This window comes from Leucoraja erinacea, chromosome 14, assembly GCF_028641065.1.
Source record: "Leucoraja erinacea ecotype New England chromosome 14, Leri_hhj_1, whole genome shotgun sequence".
NCBI lineage: Eukaryota > Metazoa > Chordata > Chondrichthyes > Rajiformes > Rajidae > Leucoraja > Leucoraja erinaceus.
The window spans coordinates 1667412-1687056 of NC_073390.1; the positions used below are offsets into that span (position 1 = coordinate 1667412).

General features: G+C 43.3%; 1 protein-coding gene across 2 annotated transcripts in view; it reads left to right on the top strand.

The window, feature by feature from the left end:
• Nucleotides 1–19645, top strand: part of LOC129703182 (chloride channel protein 2-like) — a 496183-nt gene that overhangs the window by 388024 nt on the left and 88514 nt on the right. For both annotated transcript variants that reach the window (XM_055645357.1, XM_055645358.1), the window contains exon 16: nt 15492–15625. In XM_055645357.1, the coding sequence (XP_055501332.1) occupies nt 15492–15625 (134 nt within the window). The remainder of the gene's footprint in view (nt 1–15491; nt 15626–19645) is intronic.

Genomic DNA, 19645 nt, shown 5'->3' on the forward strand with positions numbered 1-19645 from the left:
TCCAGCCAAAAGGTTTTTGAGTTTTAGTTTTAACTCATATCTATTGGAAGGAAGTTTTATGCTATTTTTTTAATGCACTTTTCGATAAATGCACTGCATTTATTGCCTTCCATCACAGTGAGAAATGTTTATTCCTCAGTGGTGGATGTTTATGTTAAACTCTATTGTGTATTGTGTTCTTTTTTTTCGTATGGCTTTATGGTAAAAGCCCTGTCCCACGGTACCAGTTCATTCAAGAGCTCTCCCGAGTTTAAAAAAAAATCAAACTCGTGGTAAGCACGTAGAATGAACGTAGCGGGTACGTCGGAGCTCGGGACGTCTCTTAGCGGCTCGTAACGCTAACGGCAGGTACTCGGGGAACGGGGAAAGCTCTGGAAGACTCGTGAAGATTTTTCAATATGTCCACGAGAGCCCCGAGTACCTACGAGCGGCCATTACGGTAAATCTGCGAGTTCGAATCAGGGCAAACTCAGGAGAACTCTTGAATGAACGCATACAGTGGGACAGGGCTATTACTCAAATTTAACTGTACCAATTGGTGCATGTGGCAATAATTGTGAACTTGAACTTGAACCAGCAGGACACTAAAGTGGGTGGTATTGTAGGTAGCCATCTGAAGAGTGTGCCAGATACAACAATGAAATTCATGCTTGCAGCAACACAACATAATATGTAAACGTAGTACCCTGTAAACAATGTTATAAACAAGAAAAAAGTTCAGTGTGTGTATAAACACACACACACACACACACACACACACACACACACACACACACACACACACACACACACACACACACACACACACACACACACACACACACATACGTACACACACATGTGCACACACACACACACACACGTACACACACACGCGCACACACACACACACACACACACACACACACACACACACACACACACACACACACACACACACACATACACACACACACACACGTACACACACACACGCATACACACACACACACACACACACACACACACACACACACACACACACACACACACACACACACACACACACACACACACACACACACACACACAAGCACACACACACACACACACACACACACACACACACATACGTACACACACATACATGCACACACACACACACACACACACGTACACACACACACACACACACACACACACACACACACACACACACACACACACATACACACACACACACACACACACACACACACACACACATACACACACACACACACACACACACACACACACACACACACACACACACACACACACACACACACACACACACACACACACACACACACACACACACATGTACATACACACACACACACACACACACACACAAACACACACACAACAACATTGTAAACACACACGCTGCGCACACACAACACACACCTGTGACGCGCGCACACACACACGTAACACACACACACACACACACACAGCAAAAAAGCGGAAACAATAATAATGCAATAAAAAACGTCGTCGTTTATTTGTCACATACACATATAAGATGTGCAGTGAAATGAAAGTGGCAATGCCTGCAGATTGTGCAAAACAAAACTACAGAACAGAATAGAACAGAATAAGTATTTACATAATAGAAAAAAACAGCTATTTTAAAAAGACGCAACAGTAAATTAGTCGCTGGTGAGATAAGAGTTTACAGTCCTGATGGCCTGTGTTCGGCCGAACGCACTACTCTCTGCAGAGCCTTCTTGTCCTGGGCAGAGCTGTTGCCAAACCAGACTGTGATGTTGCCGGACAAGATGCTTTCTACAGCCCCTGAGTAGAAACACTGAGGATCCTCAGAGTCTACAATAATAGTCTATTGTAGTTCAGAGCTTATTTGATGTAGTAGTGTTTAATAGCTTGTTGGCTGTAGGGAAGTAGCTGTTCCTGAACCGGGACATAACGGAACAGCACAGGAGACAGTGAAGATGGTTGTCAAATGTTGCAGAACATGAAACGAATGAGTTGATGTAGAAACACTTCCTACCATGATAAGGATCAAAGTGTGTGAGGGTGAGCATGGGGATAAGGAAAAGGAAAAAAAGTTCCCCTTTAAAGGCAGAGATTTCATAGGAGAAATGATGATAAAAATCTTGACTTCTCGAACTTCAAGTAACCCTTGCTTTCTCTCTCTCTCCGTCCCTCCCCCATCCTAGTTCTCCGACCAGTCTGACTGGCCCCTGATTAAGTTTTACCATTGTAAGCTTCGTTGTCAACTTCCCCGGCCTGACACAGGTCTATTCTACATTTTCCTTGATCTGCATCATTTACACATCTCACCATTCCATATCTCTCGTTTCCCTCTCCCTTAACTCTCAGTCTGAAGAAGGGTCTCGACCAGAAACATCACCCATTCCATCTCTCCAGAGAGGCTGCCTGGCCCGCTGAGTTACTCCAGCATTTTGTGCCTATCTCCAGCATCTGCAGTTCCTTCCTACACTAATAAATCAAGTGATCTGTGCAGAAGTGTTACAAGAGAATTGCCAAAGGTTGCGAATTTTATGCAATTACGCGGGAAGACTTATTCACTCAGAATAGCGCTGGAAATTGTAGTCCGAAGGGTGTGAGGATCATAGTGAGAATATAGCCTGACCTTGGAGAAAACAGCTACAAGCAGCAGAAGGCAGGTTCTTGTCACCTCATTTGGAAGCAATTTAATATTGTGATGCTCTCAGTCTGGATTTGATGTAACTATGATGCAGAATGTACATCTTCTAAACTATGCATAAGCAGAACAAAGATGAGATCACCACACATTTGGTAATTGTATTGGCTGTATCACTGGAAACCCATGCCAGTGACAGGACAGGCTGACGTACAAACACTGGGTAGGCGGGCGGTCAGCCATTTTGAAGACAATCACCAAAGCCGACTCGTTAGTGCCAGGTACAGGAGGAAGGCTGCAGCCCTCATTCTATGTTTCTTTGGAAAGAATGCAGAAGAGGTTAACCAGAATAAGACACAAAGTGCTGGAGTAACTCAGCGGCCGGGCAGCATCTCTGGCGAACATGGATGGGTGACATTTCGGGCTGGGACCCTTCTTCACACTGGTTGTAGGGGGGGAAGGAGGAGTGACTGGAAAGTGGAGGCAGATATGATATTGTTGTTGTTTCCAAGGCTCTTAAATTGGCACATGGATAACCAGGGAATGGATCATGTTGAAGCAGAGGAGATTAGTTAGCTTGGCATCATGTTCGGCAGGGACATTGAGAGCCAAAGAGCCTCTCCTGTGGTATACTGTCTGTCAGTCAGTCAGACTGAGTTTCAGTCAGAAGAAGGGTCTCGACCCGAAACGTCACCCATTTTGTGTCTATCTTCCTTATGCCGCTTTAAGTGCTGGTCTAAATATCTCTTCAAAATAATAATTATATTGGCCTTTACTCCCTTCTCCAGCTGTGAGTTCCAGATTTCACCCTCTCTCTCTGTATAATATAAAAGAGTTTCCCTTCATATCCCCCATAAAATTCCTTCCTCTTGCCTCAAATGTAAGCCCTCTTGGTTGTGATGCCTCTATCACGAGAAAAGACTGCCTCTTATAAATTTACATATTTCTATCAGGTCACTCCTCAGCCTCTGTCAGTCCAGGGAAAACAGACCCACTTTTCCAATCTCACCCCATAACTAAAGCCCTGAAATCCAGGTAACATCCAAGTGAGTCCCCTCTGTACTCCCTCCATCTCCATCCAGAACTGCAGAAATACCCCCAGTGCATTCCATCCAGAGTTTTGTAAATTTGTAATGTAATGCTCTCACTTTTACAATCTGTGCTCTGCCTGACTGGCCCAAACATGCCAAATGCATTCTTCACCAACATTTTAATTCCCCATCCCATTCCCACACCGAACTTTCTGTCATAGGTCTCATCGATTGTCAGACCTGAGGCTAATCACAAATTGGAGGAACAGCATCTCATATTTCGCTTGGGCAGCTTACAGCCCAGTGACATTAATCTTGATTTCTCTACCGTCAAGTAACCCCCACATTCCCTCCCCCACCCAAGTCGTACCAGGTTCCCATTCTCACCTAGCCCACAGCTAACAATGGCCCGTTTCCTTAATCATCATTACGTTTTTGCATATCTTTCATTCATTTGTTCTATATCTCTCTACATCACTGTCTATATCTCTCGTCTTCCTTTCCCCTGACTCGTCTGAGGAAGGGTCTCGACCTGAAACGCCACCCATTCCTTCTCTCCAGAGATGCTGCCTGGCCCGCTGAGTTACTCCAGCATGTTGCGTCTATCTTTACCAACCTATGTGTGTACAAAGCCTCTATGAAGGAAAAATCTTGCTTGACTAATCTTCTGGAATATGGGCTAGCGTCATCAAGGGATATGCGGAGAAGGGAGGAACGGGTACTGATTGTGGATGATCAGCCATGATCACATTGAATGGCGGTGCTGGCTCGAAGGGCCAAATGGCCTACTCCTGCACGTCGTTTGTGCACGTCGAGTTGATTGCATTAGTCGAAACAGGGCGGACCACGTGAAGGTTGCAATCTTCCACCCCAGGTACATGGCAAAAGGTGTAGATGGATATTGGATTGGTATATTGGATTGATGTATGGGATATTGGTAATATGATTACAATATCCAACAGAAAACAGGAAACATTTAGAAACTATGTGTAGGAAGGAACTACAGATGCTGGTTTAAATTAAAGACAGACACAAAAGACTGGAGTAACTCAGCGGGTCAGACAGCATCTCTGGAGAAAAGGAAGAGATGGTATTTCAGGTTGAGAAGACGTTTCGGTCTGAAGAAGGGTCACAACCCAAAATGTCACCTATTCCTTTTCTCCAGAGATGCTGCCTGACCCACTGAGTTACTCCAGCACTTTGTGAAACGTCACCAATCCATGTTCTCCATAGATGCTGCCTGACCCACTGAGTAACTCCAGCTTTTTGTGTCTATCTTCAATTAGAAGCTAACCTGGAAGCAGTTGGTCCCTTGAAATAGTTCTGGTGGGGGATCTGTCCTGCTGCATACACTAATTAGCCACCAACTTAGCACCACTTTGCCAGGTACTGAGGCCAATGTTTGTTTTAATAAACCATTATTAAGGGAGATATATTAGTCGGATAAGAAAAACAAAGTATTTACTTTTCCAAAGCTTTGCTTTGCTTTTTTTTTTAATGCCCTACAAAAACAATATATTACTGAATACTGAAATAACTGCAAAGATATAGTGCAGAAATATCATTTTATCATCACTTAGTGTACAAGACGACATGTTCCATTTGTGGGATCCATTATTAAACTGAATGTTTTTGAAGGGCCATTTGCATAAGTTCAGCTCCATAACTTAAATACTGAGATAACCTCCAATGTTTCTCATTTCCGTTTTTGGTCAGCCTTATTAGAAAGGCAGCTGGCTGGTTTAACAACATCTTGGGCAAACATCTTGCAGCAAGGATCAAATGTTATTATATTTTATTGGCCTTCAGACATAATGTTCATTGCAAGGCAGTTTCAACATTGAATTGCTATTCCCGTGTTTAGACAGCAATTCAGCGGTGTATTCATTTTGATATGAATATTTGCCATATTCAACATATTTGTCACAAGCATTGTATTTTCTGCACCAATACTCATACTGTTGCCTAGCCACAAAAATGCTTAGGCCAGTTTGCTATTTTAGTTGGTACAAACGATTTAATTTGTTTAGTTGCTCAGATTGAGGCTCAAATCTAATATGTACATGGGGTTTCGGATGACAGGCAATTTCTTCAAGAGCTTTGATGCAGAAAATACTTGTTGTTGGACATCACTAGGGGAGTTACTTTGGTTAGGAGACTGTATTGTATTTGGACAACAATCCTGCCTTCCTGGCAGCAGTCAGAATTGACAAAATACAAGTTTTCATCCCGAATTCGATGTACGAAACGCACTGCATTGCAGAAGGTGTGACTTCAATGACCATTCCTGAAGAGAACGTCCACTGTGATAACACATTTTAGAAAGCAGCGTAGAAATTGTTGACATAATTATGTAACACATCGCCCAATCCTGACCCTGGATATATTGGTTATAACGCATCTGGAATGTTGGGGCCATGTTAACATATAACTCACGTTATTATGAACCAAAATCCGGCATTGTAAACTCTTTCTTGGCACCATACTAACTGTCTTCTGAAAGTCTAAAGGGCCTGCCCCACCAGCATGCGATTGCATGCATCTAGCGCGACCAAATGTGGGACCGGCCCCTCGATGGGCCAGTCCCACTTCCAACCGCAGAGCCGTCTGGAGTTGTGCGGGGCTGGTCCCGACATCATACTCACCAATCAGCTGGGCAGGAGGCGGGGCGACTGAATGTGGACGTCACACGGCGTTGGGCGGTTACGTCATCATGCAACTGCATGTCAGGCGCTGATATCATCGGGCGACGCCACGCGCTAGTCGTACGGCGTCGAGACGTTGCGTACGGTGTCAAGACGCTGCGTACGGCCTCATTGCGGCTGCGGGCCGACAGGCCGTTGCCGTGCGGAATTTTTGGGCATTGTCAGTTTTTTGGAGCACCGTGTGATGTCGGGACCAGCCCCGCACAACTCCATACGCCTCCGGCGATCAAAGTGGGACCGGCTCCACGAGGCCGTACGGCTCAAGCGACCACGTTAGGTCGCGCTAGACGCATGCAGTCGCATTGCTGGTGGGGCAGGCCCTTTAGACTTTCAGAAGAAAATATATCAGTTCTTCCTGATTTACCAAGCGAATTATGCCCTAAAAAGTTAATCTAATAGAGTTGTCAAACACAATGTCCCCCATTCACGTATCCAAGTTGTTTTTAACAGTTCTATGAGGATAGACACAAAATGCTGGAGTAACTCAGATGGACAGGCAGCATCTCTGGAGAGAAGGAAAAGGTGATGTTTTGGGTCGAAACCCTTCTTCAGACTTTCGTTGGAGAGATGAGGAGAACTTCTTCAAAGTAGGCATACCTTGAGGAGATTTTGCAGTGGAGCAGACTAAATGAGTAGGAAGGAACTGCAGATTACACTGAAGACAGACACAAAATGCTGGAGTAACTCAGTGGGACAGGCAGCATCTCTAGAGAGAAGGAATGGGAGATGTTTTGGGTCGGGGTCGTTGTTAATGGTCTTTGCAAAAATTCAAATGAATCTGCAGAAATGAATAGAACTACTAGTCGATATTCACACAATCATTTAGTGATACCTTCTATAGAGATTTTTTTACCATGGTCTATTAAACATAACTGGATGAGTTGGAGAAACTGCCTGCTGATTATTATGAAGCTGTTTAAGAAGCTCTTTATATTTACCTGTCAATACCGATTGTAATTTCTTACTCCATTGGGGTGCCTTTTTTTTAATGTGTATTTCATTTTGAAATGTCCGACAGGAATAAAAATATCCAACTAAGCCCATCAAGGTGGCACAAAAATAGCATGAAGGCAGTATGACTTACACAGGTTTAAATTGATTTTGGTGCAAGGGTTAGATCCAAATTCCCATAAACATCGTCATGCAAATACAAGCATAGAAGATGTCTGCAGAACCATGTCTGATAAATCATCATTAATCAATGTACAATGATTTTCTGACATGGAAGTTGTTTTGTGTAGACCCCCAATAGGTGCAGGAGTAGGCCATTTGGTCCTTCGAGCCAGCACCGCCATTCAATGTGATCATTCAATGCTAATCATCCCCAAGCAGTAACCCGTTCCTGCCTCCTCCCCATATCCCCTGACTCTGTTATTTTTAAGAGCCCTATCTAGCTCTCTCTTGAAAGCATCCAGAGAACCGGCCTCCACCACCCTCTGAGGCAGAGAATTCCACAGACTCATAGAAACATAGACATAGAAACATAGAAAATAGGTGCAGTAGGCCATTCGGCCCTTCGAGCCTGCACCGCCATTCGATATGATCATGGCTGATTATCCAACTCAGTATCCCATCCCTACCTTCTCTCCATACCCCCTGATCCCTTTAGCCACAAGGGCCACATCTAACTCCCTCTTAATTATAGCCAATGAACTGGCCTCAACTGCCTTCTGTGGCAGAGAATTCCACAGATTCACCACTCTCTGTGTGAAAAATGATTTTCTCATCTCGGTCCTAACAGACTTCCCTCTTCTCCTTAAACTGTGACCCCTAGTTCAGGACTTCCCCAACATTGGGAACAATCTTCCTGCCTCTAGCCTGTCCAACCCCTTAAGAATTTTGTAAGTTTCTATAAGATCCCCCCTCAATCTTCTAAATTCTAGCGTGTACAAGCCGAGTCTATCCAGTCTTTCTTCATATGAAAGTTCTGCCATCCCAGGATTCAGTCTGGCGAAACTTCTCTATACTCCCTCAATGGCAAGAATGTCTTTCCTCAGATTAGGAGACCAAAACTGTACGCAATACACCAGGTGTGGTCTCACCAAGACCCTGTACAACTGCAGTAGAACCTCCCTGCTCTTATACTCAAATCCTTTTGCTATGAATGCTAACATACCATTTGTTTTCTTCACTGCCTGCTGCACCTGCATGCCTACTTTCAATGACTGGTGTCCCATGGCACCCAGGTCTCGTTGCATCTCCCCTTTTCCTAATCGGCCACCATTCAGATAATAGTCTATTTTCCTGTTTTTGCCACCAAAGTGGATAACCTCACATTTATCCACATTATACTGCATCTGCCATGCATTTGCCCACTCACCCAACATATCCAAGTCACCTTGCAGCCTCCTAGCATCCTCCTCACAGCTAACGCTGCCCCCCAGCTTCGTGTCATCCGCAAACTTGGAGATGTTGCATTCAATTCCCTCATCCAGATCATTAATATATATTGTAAATAGCCGGGGTCCCAGCACTGAGCCTTGCGGTACCCCACTAGTCACTGCCTGCCATTCTGAAAAGGACCCGTTTACTCCTACTCTTTGCTTCCTGTCTGCCAGCCAGTTCTCTATCCACATCAATACTGAACCCCCAATTCCGTGTGCTTTAAGTTTGTATACTAATCTCTTACTGGGACCTTGTCGAAAGCCTTCTGAAAGTCCATATATAACACATCCACTGGTTCTCCCTTATCCACTCTACTAGTTACATCCTCAAAAAATTCTATAAGATTTGTCAGACATGATTTACCTTTCATAAATCCATGCTGACTTTGTCCAATGAATTCACCACTTTCCAAATGTGCTGCTATCCCATCTTTAATAACTGACTCCAGAATTTCCCACCATCGATGTTAAACTAACTGGTCTGTAATTCCCCGCTTTCTCTCTCCCTCCCTTTTTAAAAAGTGGGGTTACATTAGCTACCCTCCAGTCCTCAGGAACTACTCCAGAATCTAAAGAGTTTTGAAAAATTATCACTAGTGCATCCACTATTTCTGCGGCTACTTCCTTAATTACTCTGGGATGCAACTTATCTGGCCCTGGGGATTTATTGGCCTTTAATCCATTCAATTTACCTAACACCACTTCCCGGCTAACCTGGATTTCACTCAGTTCCTCCATCTTATTTAACCCCCGTCCTTTGCTATTTCCGGCAGATTATTTATGTCTTCCTTAGTGAAGACAGAACCAAAGTAGTTATTCAATTGGTCTGCCATGTCCTTGTTCCCCATGATCAATTTGCCTGTTTCTGATTGCAAGGGACCTACATTTGTTTTAACTAATCTTTTCCTCTTCACATATCTATAAAGACTTTTGCAGTCAGTTTTTATGTTCCCTGGCAGTTTTCTTTCATAATCTATTTTCCCTTTCCTAATTAAGCCTTTTGTCCTCCTCTGCTGGACTCTGAATTTCTCCCAGTCCTCTAGTAGGCTGCTTTTTCTGGCTAATTTGTACGCTTCATCTTTTGTTTTGATACTATCCCTGAGAAACTCTCTGCGAGATAAAGTGTTTCCTCATCTCCGTTTTAAATGGCTTACTCCTTATTCTTCAACTGTGGCCCCTGGTTCTGGACCCCCCCCAACAGCGGGAACGTGTTTACTGCCTCTAGCGTGTCCAAACCCTTAGTAATCTTATATGTTTCAAAATGTAGGAAAGAGCTACAAATGCTGGTTTACACCAAAGATAGACACAAAATGCTGGAGTAACTCAGCAGGTTGGACAGCTTCTCTGGATAGAAGGAATGGGTATTGTTTTGAGTCGAGATCCTCCATCAGACTGATAGTCAGGGAAAGGGAAACACAGATATAACAAAGTGTAAGGTGTGAAAACAAGACATCAAGCAGCATGAAAGTTAAGGCTTACTAACTAACGGCATTGATTATCTCTTGAATGTTGCTCTTATGTTGGTGATGTGAGATTTGTGAGAGGTCAACCAGCAACCATCTGTGGAGAGACATGGACCTAGTATTAACCTTAAATACATCTATGACTCATTAAGTTCTGTAATTTTATGCATGAATGATTGCAGGCACAGTGAGGAAACTGGTATTATTCCATTTCAGCACAGTAAAGCATCATTTTAATTTAAATCTTTTTATTTGAATTTTGAATTTAACAGCAATTTGCATAGATACAATGATAACAGACAGTGATAGTCAGGACATAATTGTACAACAGTATGTAAACGACCCTCAAAACCCTTACCCTTACCCACCCTCGCCACCCGGGGACAAACAACACTCACATACGTACACATCCACACAAATACGATAAGATAAAACAGATAAAAAAAAAGAGGAAAAAAAAAAAAGAGAAAAAAAAAGTGTAGGCGGGGGGGGGGGGGGGGGGAGGGGTTGAGGGGATAGCAGCTGCAATAAGACAGAGCAGTGATAGAGGGCACTCAGTCCTCTTCCGAGTCCGGAAACAAGTTAAGAGAGTTAACAAGTTCCAGGAAAGGGTTCCATGTATCTAGGAATGTCTTGGTAGAGCCTTTGAGAGAGAACCTAAGTTTTTCAAGCTTTAATTTGTAGAGCACCTCCTTGATCCAGCAGGCGTGTGTCGGGGGACAGGTAAGCCTCCAATTAAGCAAAATCAGTCTCCAGGCTAACAAGCTTGTAAAAGCCAGGACCCGCTTCAACGCAACAGAGAGGTTGGTGTTGGGAGGAATACCAAAAATAGCTGACAGTGGGTTTGGAGGAATAGTCTGGCCATAGGCTCTGCTTAGCACATCGAAAGCACTCCTCCAAAAGGTTGCTAGCTTAGGGCAAGACCAAAACATATGACTATGGTTGGCAGGGGTTTGATTGCATCTGTTGCAGGTGTCTTTAACAGCGGGGTATATTCTAGATAATCGTGCGTTTGTGTAGTGGACTTTGTGAAGGACTTTGCATTGGATTAGGCCATGACGGGCACATATGGAGGAAGAATGGATCAAATCCAAGGCAGAGTCCCATTGCTGGTCTGTTAGTTTCGTATTCAGCTCGCCCTCCCATACAGCTTTTAATGAGGTATGAGGTTTCAATATAACCGACCCTAACAAGTTGTACAAAAAGAGATGCATTTCCTCCGGTTGGGATCTAGAGCTAGGATGGAATCGGTCAGGGTTTCAGGGGCACGATTTGGGAAATGGGGGAATATCTTCTTCACAAAATCCCTAATCTGGAAAAAACGAAAAAGGTGGGAGTTTGGGAGGCTATAGTTGGACGAAAGCTCCGCAAAAGACGAAAAGATGCCATCCTTGTATAGGTTTTTGATACTACTGATGCCATTACTATGCCAGGTTTTGAATGCGGAGTCTGTACTTGAAGGTTTAAAGATGTGATTTTTAAGCAGTGGGGTCAAGATGGAAGGGCCTTGTAAACCGAAGTTTTTCCTAAGTTGACTCCATATCTTGAGCGAGAGGGATGCAATTGGGCCTGCACCCGCAGATGTTATAGAAAGGGGGAGTTGAGAGCATAGGACAGACCACAACGGGAGATGTGAACTCGCCTTTTCCATGTGTACCCAGGTCGGTAGGTGGTCACAATCATCATTCATCCAATACAGGATTTTTAAATTAAAGCATCATTTTGTCGTCAAGAAAATAAAGGAAATGGGTAGCAAATGTCATATAATGTGATATTCCTAAAACAAACTGAAAGTACAATGTTATAATGTCCACATGAAAATGTGGTTAAGAGGGAACGATAGGTCAGCCATGTTTGATTAGCAGAGTGGACGATGGGCCGAATGGATTAATTCCGCTGCTATCACATGTAGTTATGAACTTTAGTGATTAAGTATTAAATAGTTTAAGGTGAATGAGAAGACTGATGAAAGATCAATAGGCACTAGTGATTAGATGGAGAAAAATGTAAAGGGATTTTGGCAGCAGTGAGAGCTATGTTTGATTGATGAAGTTAGTAGTTGTGATGTGGTAGAATATATAAATATGAAGATAGAAGAATCTATGTGACAAGTAAAGGGTATAAGTAATGATTCATTCACTTTTTATTGAGATTGGTACAATCAGACCAGTTGTCAAAAAATTGAGGGAGTTATTTGGGATAATATTCTGCACTATGTCCTAGATCCAGTATGGATAAGCCATATTAATTTGTTAGAAGGAACTTAATCCTCCCACATTTTTGCCAGCTCCAACGGGATCCCACCACTAGCCACATCTTCCCATCTCCACCCATTTCAACTTTCCGCAGAGACCGTTCCTTCCGCAACTCCCTGGTCAACTCATCCCTCCCCACCCAAACCACCCCCTCCCCAGGTACTTTTCCCTGCAACCACAGGAGATGCAACACCTGTCCCGATATCTCCCCGCTCAACTCTGTCCAGGGACCCCGACTATCCTTTCAGGTTAGGCAGAGGTTCACTTGCACCTCATCTACTGTATCCGTTGTACCAGGTGCGGACTCCTATATATCGGCGAAATCAAGCGCAGGCTCGACGATCGTTTCGCTGACCACCTCGGCTTAGTCCGCCTAAACCTGCCTGATCTCCCAGTTGCTAAACACTTTAACTCCCCCTCCGAATCTGACCTTTCTGTCCTGAGCCTCCTCCATTGTCAGAGTGAGGCCCAGCGCAATTGGAGGAACAGCACCTCATATTTTGCTTGGGCAGCTTACACCCCAGCGGTATGAATGTTGACTTCTCTAACTTCAAGTAGCCCTTGATTTCCCTCTCTCGCTGTCCCTCTCCCGCCCTAGTCATCCTGTTTATTCCTTCGTTATCACCTCTTCCACAGTCAACAATGGACCATTATGGGCTCCATCAAGAGAGAGTTAGGGCTCTCCATCCTTTCCCCTTCCTAGTTTACTCTCTTGTCATCTTGTCCAACTTACCTTGAGCCACATCTCCTTTGATGTGTTGTTTTCACACCTTACCCTTCCAAATCTCTGTGTCTCCCTCGCCCCTGACTCTCACCCTTCTCGAAGGGTCTGAACCCAAGACGTCACCCATTTCTTCTATCCAGAGATGCAGTTTGGATCGCTGAGTTCTTGCAACATTTTAAGTCTATCTTAGCCATACTATTGAACAAAAAAGTAATGAATCAAGTCAGATAATCTTTGACAAAACAAAAGAACTGAAAGTATTTTTAATAAAAAGCTGATAATAGTCAGCAATTTAGACAGCATCTGTGGAGAAAGAAACAGAGTTGAGATTTTGAATTAATCACCTTGCAACACAATTAGGAAAAGTTAAAAATCAAAGATATTTTAAGTCACACAAAACATTGGTGGATAGGTGATGGGGTGATAGGAATGTACATGAAAGGATTGAGACCAAGAGGGTCAGAGAGAGGCAAGGACTAATGGTGCCAGCTGAGAGGGAGTAGTGAAGGCTATACTGTATCGTTCGGTCTATACTGAGAAGGGTTAATTAGAAAACCAGGGGACAGAGGTAAAATACACTGCAAGAACTATGAGGCACAGAACACAATTGTTGCTGGGAATTTGGAATAAAAGAGATTGTTATAAATAACAGCAGATTGGCTGGCATCTGTGGCGAAGTTGTGACTGCCAAAATCCATCTTGCAGTATTAAACACACCACCAAAAGCCTTTGGATGAAGCAGAAGGGACTTGGAGCTGGTTTGGGGAAATTGAGTAATTGGAATGTTACTTTAGTTGGGTAGCACACAAACTTTATGGTTGACAACAAAATTCATTTTGAGAAGAATCCTTCACGCATATTACCCTTCATAGTGGTGATTGCAACATCTATTTTCGATACCCACAAATGTCTTGCACAAATTAGCGGAGACCAGTATACAGGCTATTCCACTGTTAGACACAAAATGCTGCAGTAACTCAGCGGGCCAGGCAGCATCTTCGGAGAGAAGGAATGGGTGATGTTTTGGGTCGAGACCCTTCTTCAGACTTAAATGGTTTTGCTCTTCACCAGTTTTACAACAAACATTATTTTCCAATCCAGAAGCGATCCAGAATATATATTTTGTTACTTAGTTTTAGCAAAATCTTTGACTATCAGTCTTGAAAAATCTCAACTAGACTCATCCTCCTACAACACAGGAACATGTATTTTGGCCCCACTTGTCCATGCCATTCATGATGCCCATCCATGGTGGTCCCATTTGCCTGTGTTGACCCATATCCTTCTAAATCTTTCATACCCATATACCTGTCCAAATGTCTTTAAAATGTTGTTACTCTACCTGCCTCAACTACTTCCTCTGGCTTGTCATTCAATTTGTGTACCACGCTCTGTTTGGAAAAGGTTAACCCAACCAATTTCCTGTTAAACATTTCTGCTCTCACCTTAAACATATGCTCTCTAATTATTGATTCCCTATTCCTCTTGATTTTATGCACCTCTGCAAGATTCTGCCTCCTGCATGCCAAGGAATAAAGTCCCATTGTGCCAAAACTCTCCCTATAATTAAATCTATTAAGTCTGACCACATCCATGTAAATCTTTTCTGTACCCTTTCCAGTTTAATGGCATATTTCCTGTAGCAGGGCGACCAAAACCCAACACAATGCTGCATGTACGGCCTCACCAATGACTCCAGAATTTCCCATTGGGACTTTGTTGCAAACCAGGGGCACAGTGACACAGCTGGTAGAGCCGCAGTCTCGCCATGCCAGAAACCTGAGTCCTATTCTGAGCTTGGCTGGTGCATGTGTGAAGTTTGCACTTTTCCCCTGTGCCTGCGCGGGTTGCCTCCGGATCCCAAATCCCAAAAACATGTGGGTTTGTAGATGAATCAGCTTCTGTTAAATTGTCCCTAATGTGTACGGAGTGGATGCGAAAGTCGGATAGCATAGAATTAGCATGAAAGGGTGATCGATGGTCAGTGTGTATTTGTTTGACCAAAGGGACTGTTTCCATGCTGTGTATTTGAACTTAACTAACCTTGCATGGAATGCTCTTACTGATTTCACTTCCAGATGGTCTAACCTTGATTTTAAACTATGCCATGCTCAAATAATTATGAGCAAGTTCAGACACAGTAAAGAAAATGTATAATAATACATGGGATAAACTCAGGGTCAAGATTATAATTGATACAATCAATTCTAGTGACCTCAGACAGTGAGAGCAGCGTTGTTTTTATATAACACTTCACTTTGAAATATTCTTTACAGGAAATATAGCATCCGTGTGGAGGATATCATGGTGAGAGACATCCGATTTGTCATTGTAAACTGCAAGTACAGGGACCTACAGGACCTCCTTCACAGCACCAAACTCAAACACCTTCCCCTTGTTGAAGCCGCAGGTAAGGAGATGAACAGCTTTGCGTAACTTGTTACAGGAATAAGAATGAGAGACATTTCAGTATGCTAAACGAAGCAAACTTTGTTTGAATCATAGACACAAAAAGCTGGAGTAACTCAGCGGGCCAGGCAGCATATCTGGAAAGAAGGAATGGGTGACGTTTTGGGTCGGGACCCTTCTTCAGACCCGAAACATCACCCATTCCTTCTCTCCAGAGATGCTGCCTGTCCTGCTGAGTTACTCCAGCTTTTTGTGTCTGTTTTTGGTTTAAACCAGCATCTGCACAATTTGTTTGAATCATGATGGATTAAACTATTTTTCCAATTGTCAGACTTGTTTTGCCTTGACATTCCTTCAAGAACAATGAAGCATTTCTGCGCCTGAATCACTTTGGTGCTGACAGAGGTCAAAAAAAGATATAGAACAGCATTTTAATTTGAAAGAAATAAGAACAGGCAAACAGGATATTTTTATGGTCTTGATAGAGAACATAAATATGGACTTGATAGAGGTCTTTAAAATGATGAGAGGGATAGACAGAGTTGATGTGGACAAGCTTTTCCCTTTGAGAATAGGGAAGATTCAAACAAGAGGACATGACTTCAGAATTAAGGGACAGAAGTTTAGGGGTAATATGAGGGGGAACTTCTTTACTCAGAGAGTGGTAGCTGTGTGGAATGAGCTTCCAGTGAAAGTGGTGGAGGCAGGTTCATTGGTATCATTTAAAAATAAATTGGATAGGCATATGGATGAGAAGGGAATGGAGGGTTATGGTATGAGTGCAGGCAGGTGGGACTAAGGGAAAAAAGTTGTTCGGCACGGACGTGTAGGGCCGAGATGGCCTGTTTCCGTGCTGTAATTGTTATATGGTTATATATGGTTATATGGTTATTGAAGTATGTAAAGAAAGCGTTCTTTCTATGAAAATCAATTCCTGATCTATTTTGTACAACAGATCTATGCGGTGTTACTTTTGATTCTTGTTGTGCCTATCCCCAATGGCCTTGCAAAAGTGGTGCTGATGTTTTCCTTCCCCCTGACTCAGTCTGAAGAAGGGTCTCGACCCAAAACGTCACCAATTCCTTTTCTCTAAAGATGCTGTCTGACCAATTTTTTGTGACTGTCTTGAACGACAGCACGGTTTCGATGAAGAGCCACTCACAGTTATGTTGTAATATTTTATATATTGTGCTTTGCGATAACTGAGTGACCAGCAAAGCTAATTTGGAGGACAAGTAATAGGCAACCACTTGCTCATTAGCTGGAGCTCCATACAAGCAAAACCTAGTCAGGATGATAGATTATTTCCCCCACACAGTACCAGTCAATCAAATACGTTTTTCAACATTCCAGTCATTTCATGACTGATGTTTCTTTTGAATTCCAAAATACTTTGATTGTTCTGTATTGAAATTGGTGGAGAGGTGGGTTGTGTAAGGTAAGCAGCGCCTCTGCAGAAGGACTTGGACAGGTTGGGAGAGTTGGTCTTGTAGCGGATGCAACCAGGAAGACATCAGACCAACCTGGAGTCCTGTTTGCTGCCACAGTATCTCCAGTCTGTCCCCCTAATTAACTAGTCTGCGATCACTATTGGTCTGCCTGACTTCACCAGAGCCAGGACCATCGGCACAGGTCCAACTCATGCTGCTGAATGTTCATCCCCCTCAACAGTGTCCAGAAGGGTACACCTTTATATCGAATAGTGAAAGGCTTGGATAACATGGATGTGGACAGGATGTTTCTACTAGTGGGAGAGTGTAGGACGAGAGGTCATAGCCTCAGGATTAAAGCGCATTCTTTTAGGAAGGAGATGAGGAGGAATTTCTTTATCCAGAGGGTGGTGAATCTGTGGAATCCATTGCCACAGAAGGTTGTGGAGGCCATGTCAGTGGATATATTTAAGGCAGGGATAGATCAATTCTTGATTAGTACGGGTGTCAGGGGTTATGGGGAGAAGGCAGGAAAATGGAGTTAGGAGGGAGAGAGAGATCAGCCATGATTGAATGGTGGAGTAGACTTGCTGAGCTCAATGGCCTAATTCTGCTCGTATAACATGAAGTTATGAACTGTTTTGCAGGGAGATGGCTACAAAGGAACCCTGAACTTTCTCCTTTACTTCTCCCTCTCTTGATCTATTTATTGGTGTCCATCTATCCTCTGACTGCACCTTAGGTGCGACCACTTCTCTGTGACTCCTCTCTATGACTTCCTCACGCACCGGGAGTAGCCTGTGGTCGTCCAGCCACAGTTCCAGTTTCCCAACACGGTCTTTAAGGAGTCGCACCAGAACGCACCTCCTGCAGATCAAGTCCTCTCGGACGCTGGACGTCTTCCTGAGCTCCCATATCCCACGGGCCAAGCACGTCCCTGCACTAGCCTCCATCTCTACTACTGCACCCAGACCATGTTGCACTCCGAATCCTCCTCTCACCAAAGCCCCTTGAGCCTAAGCCTCAGTGGACCGATCCAACTCCCCTTTAGCTTGCCTTCCTTTGGTGGCAGCTGTTCATTAGCCAGTGTGCCAAGCTGTGATGCATGCAAATCCTGACAGACAAGACTCACTACCCCTGAGACTTGCCTTTTAAACACTTCCACTCTCGCTGAAAATCTCAACAGATGAGGCCAACACGACCACAGATTTACTGCTGATACTATTTACCTGAAGTAAAGTGGAGATAATACCAACTCCAGCAGATATTATTAAACAACCATTTATGAGTTGGGATCCTGAAAATCCACTGTATATGTAACTAGCGAACATCTAGACCATACACCATAGATCAAAATTGGCTGTTTCTACGCATTCACAAAAATATTAAATTATTGCCCAGAGCTGAAACGGGGTTATTCCTGGTTACTTTGGCCTTATTAACAGCAGAGATACCTTAACAATAGCAAAGTAATTAGAGCACAAATATTGACATTTCATCCGTATGTTTTATGATTTTTGTTGTGTTTCATTTTTTAATTGTCTTTGTTTTAGCTGCTGAGTGCTTGGAGCACTCAGTATAATAAAGTTATTTGATGTCAGAACCAAGCAAGTGAAAAAAAATAATTGGTGCAAAGAGAGGTGTGATTTACTGTTGTCTGATAGCAACAGTAATTAAGACGGCATACATTTGAATTGAATAACGAGAGCCCAATTGAGAAACACAAGAACTGAACTGTGCAAAGTTCAATATCAGTGGGATTTACATTTTGAACTGTCATTAAGCCGTGTGTTTTTTTTCTCTATAATTAAAATCTTTCTGAAGTGAGTGGGAAGAATTTGATTCTTGCAAATTTGGCACTTGGAGAAAGAAACGACAGCTTAAACATAGGGAAATAGCAATACAAGCAGCCATCAGTGTTGATAAACCCTTAGCATGTCTGAGAGAATGCAGGAATAGCATAGAGAGGTGGGTCATACAGACCAAATTCAGAACTTCAGAAAACCCTTGAGTTGCTGGGATTGTCTGAGAGAGGTTTGGACATCAAATGTGGTGAGAACAATAGAACAGAGCAACAGGCCCTTCAGCCCACATTGTCAGTGCCGAAAAGATTTTAGAAGAGGAAAGGAAAGAAGGTATGAGTATAGGAAAGAAGGCTGAGTATAGAAATTGGGATGTAATGTTAAAATTGTACAAGGCATTCGTGAGACCAATTCTAGAGTATGGTGTCCAATTTTGGTCGCCTAATTATAGGAAGGATGTCAACAAAATAGAGACAGTACAGAGGAGATTTACTAGAATGTTGCCTGGGTTTCAGCAACTAAGTTACAGAGAAAGGTTGAACAAGTTAGGGCTTTATTCTTTGGAGCGCAGAAGGTTAAGGGGGGACTTGATAGAGGTTTTTAAAATGATGAGAGGGATAGACAGAGTTGACGTGGAAAAGCTTTTCCCACTGAGAGTAGGGTAGATTCAAACAAGGGGACATGACTTGAGAATTAAGGGACTGAAGTTTAGGGGTAACATGAGGGGGAACTTCTTTACTTAGAGAGTGGTAGCTGTGTGGAATGAGCTTCCAGTGAAGGTGGTGGAGG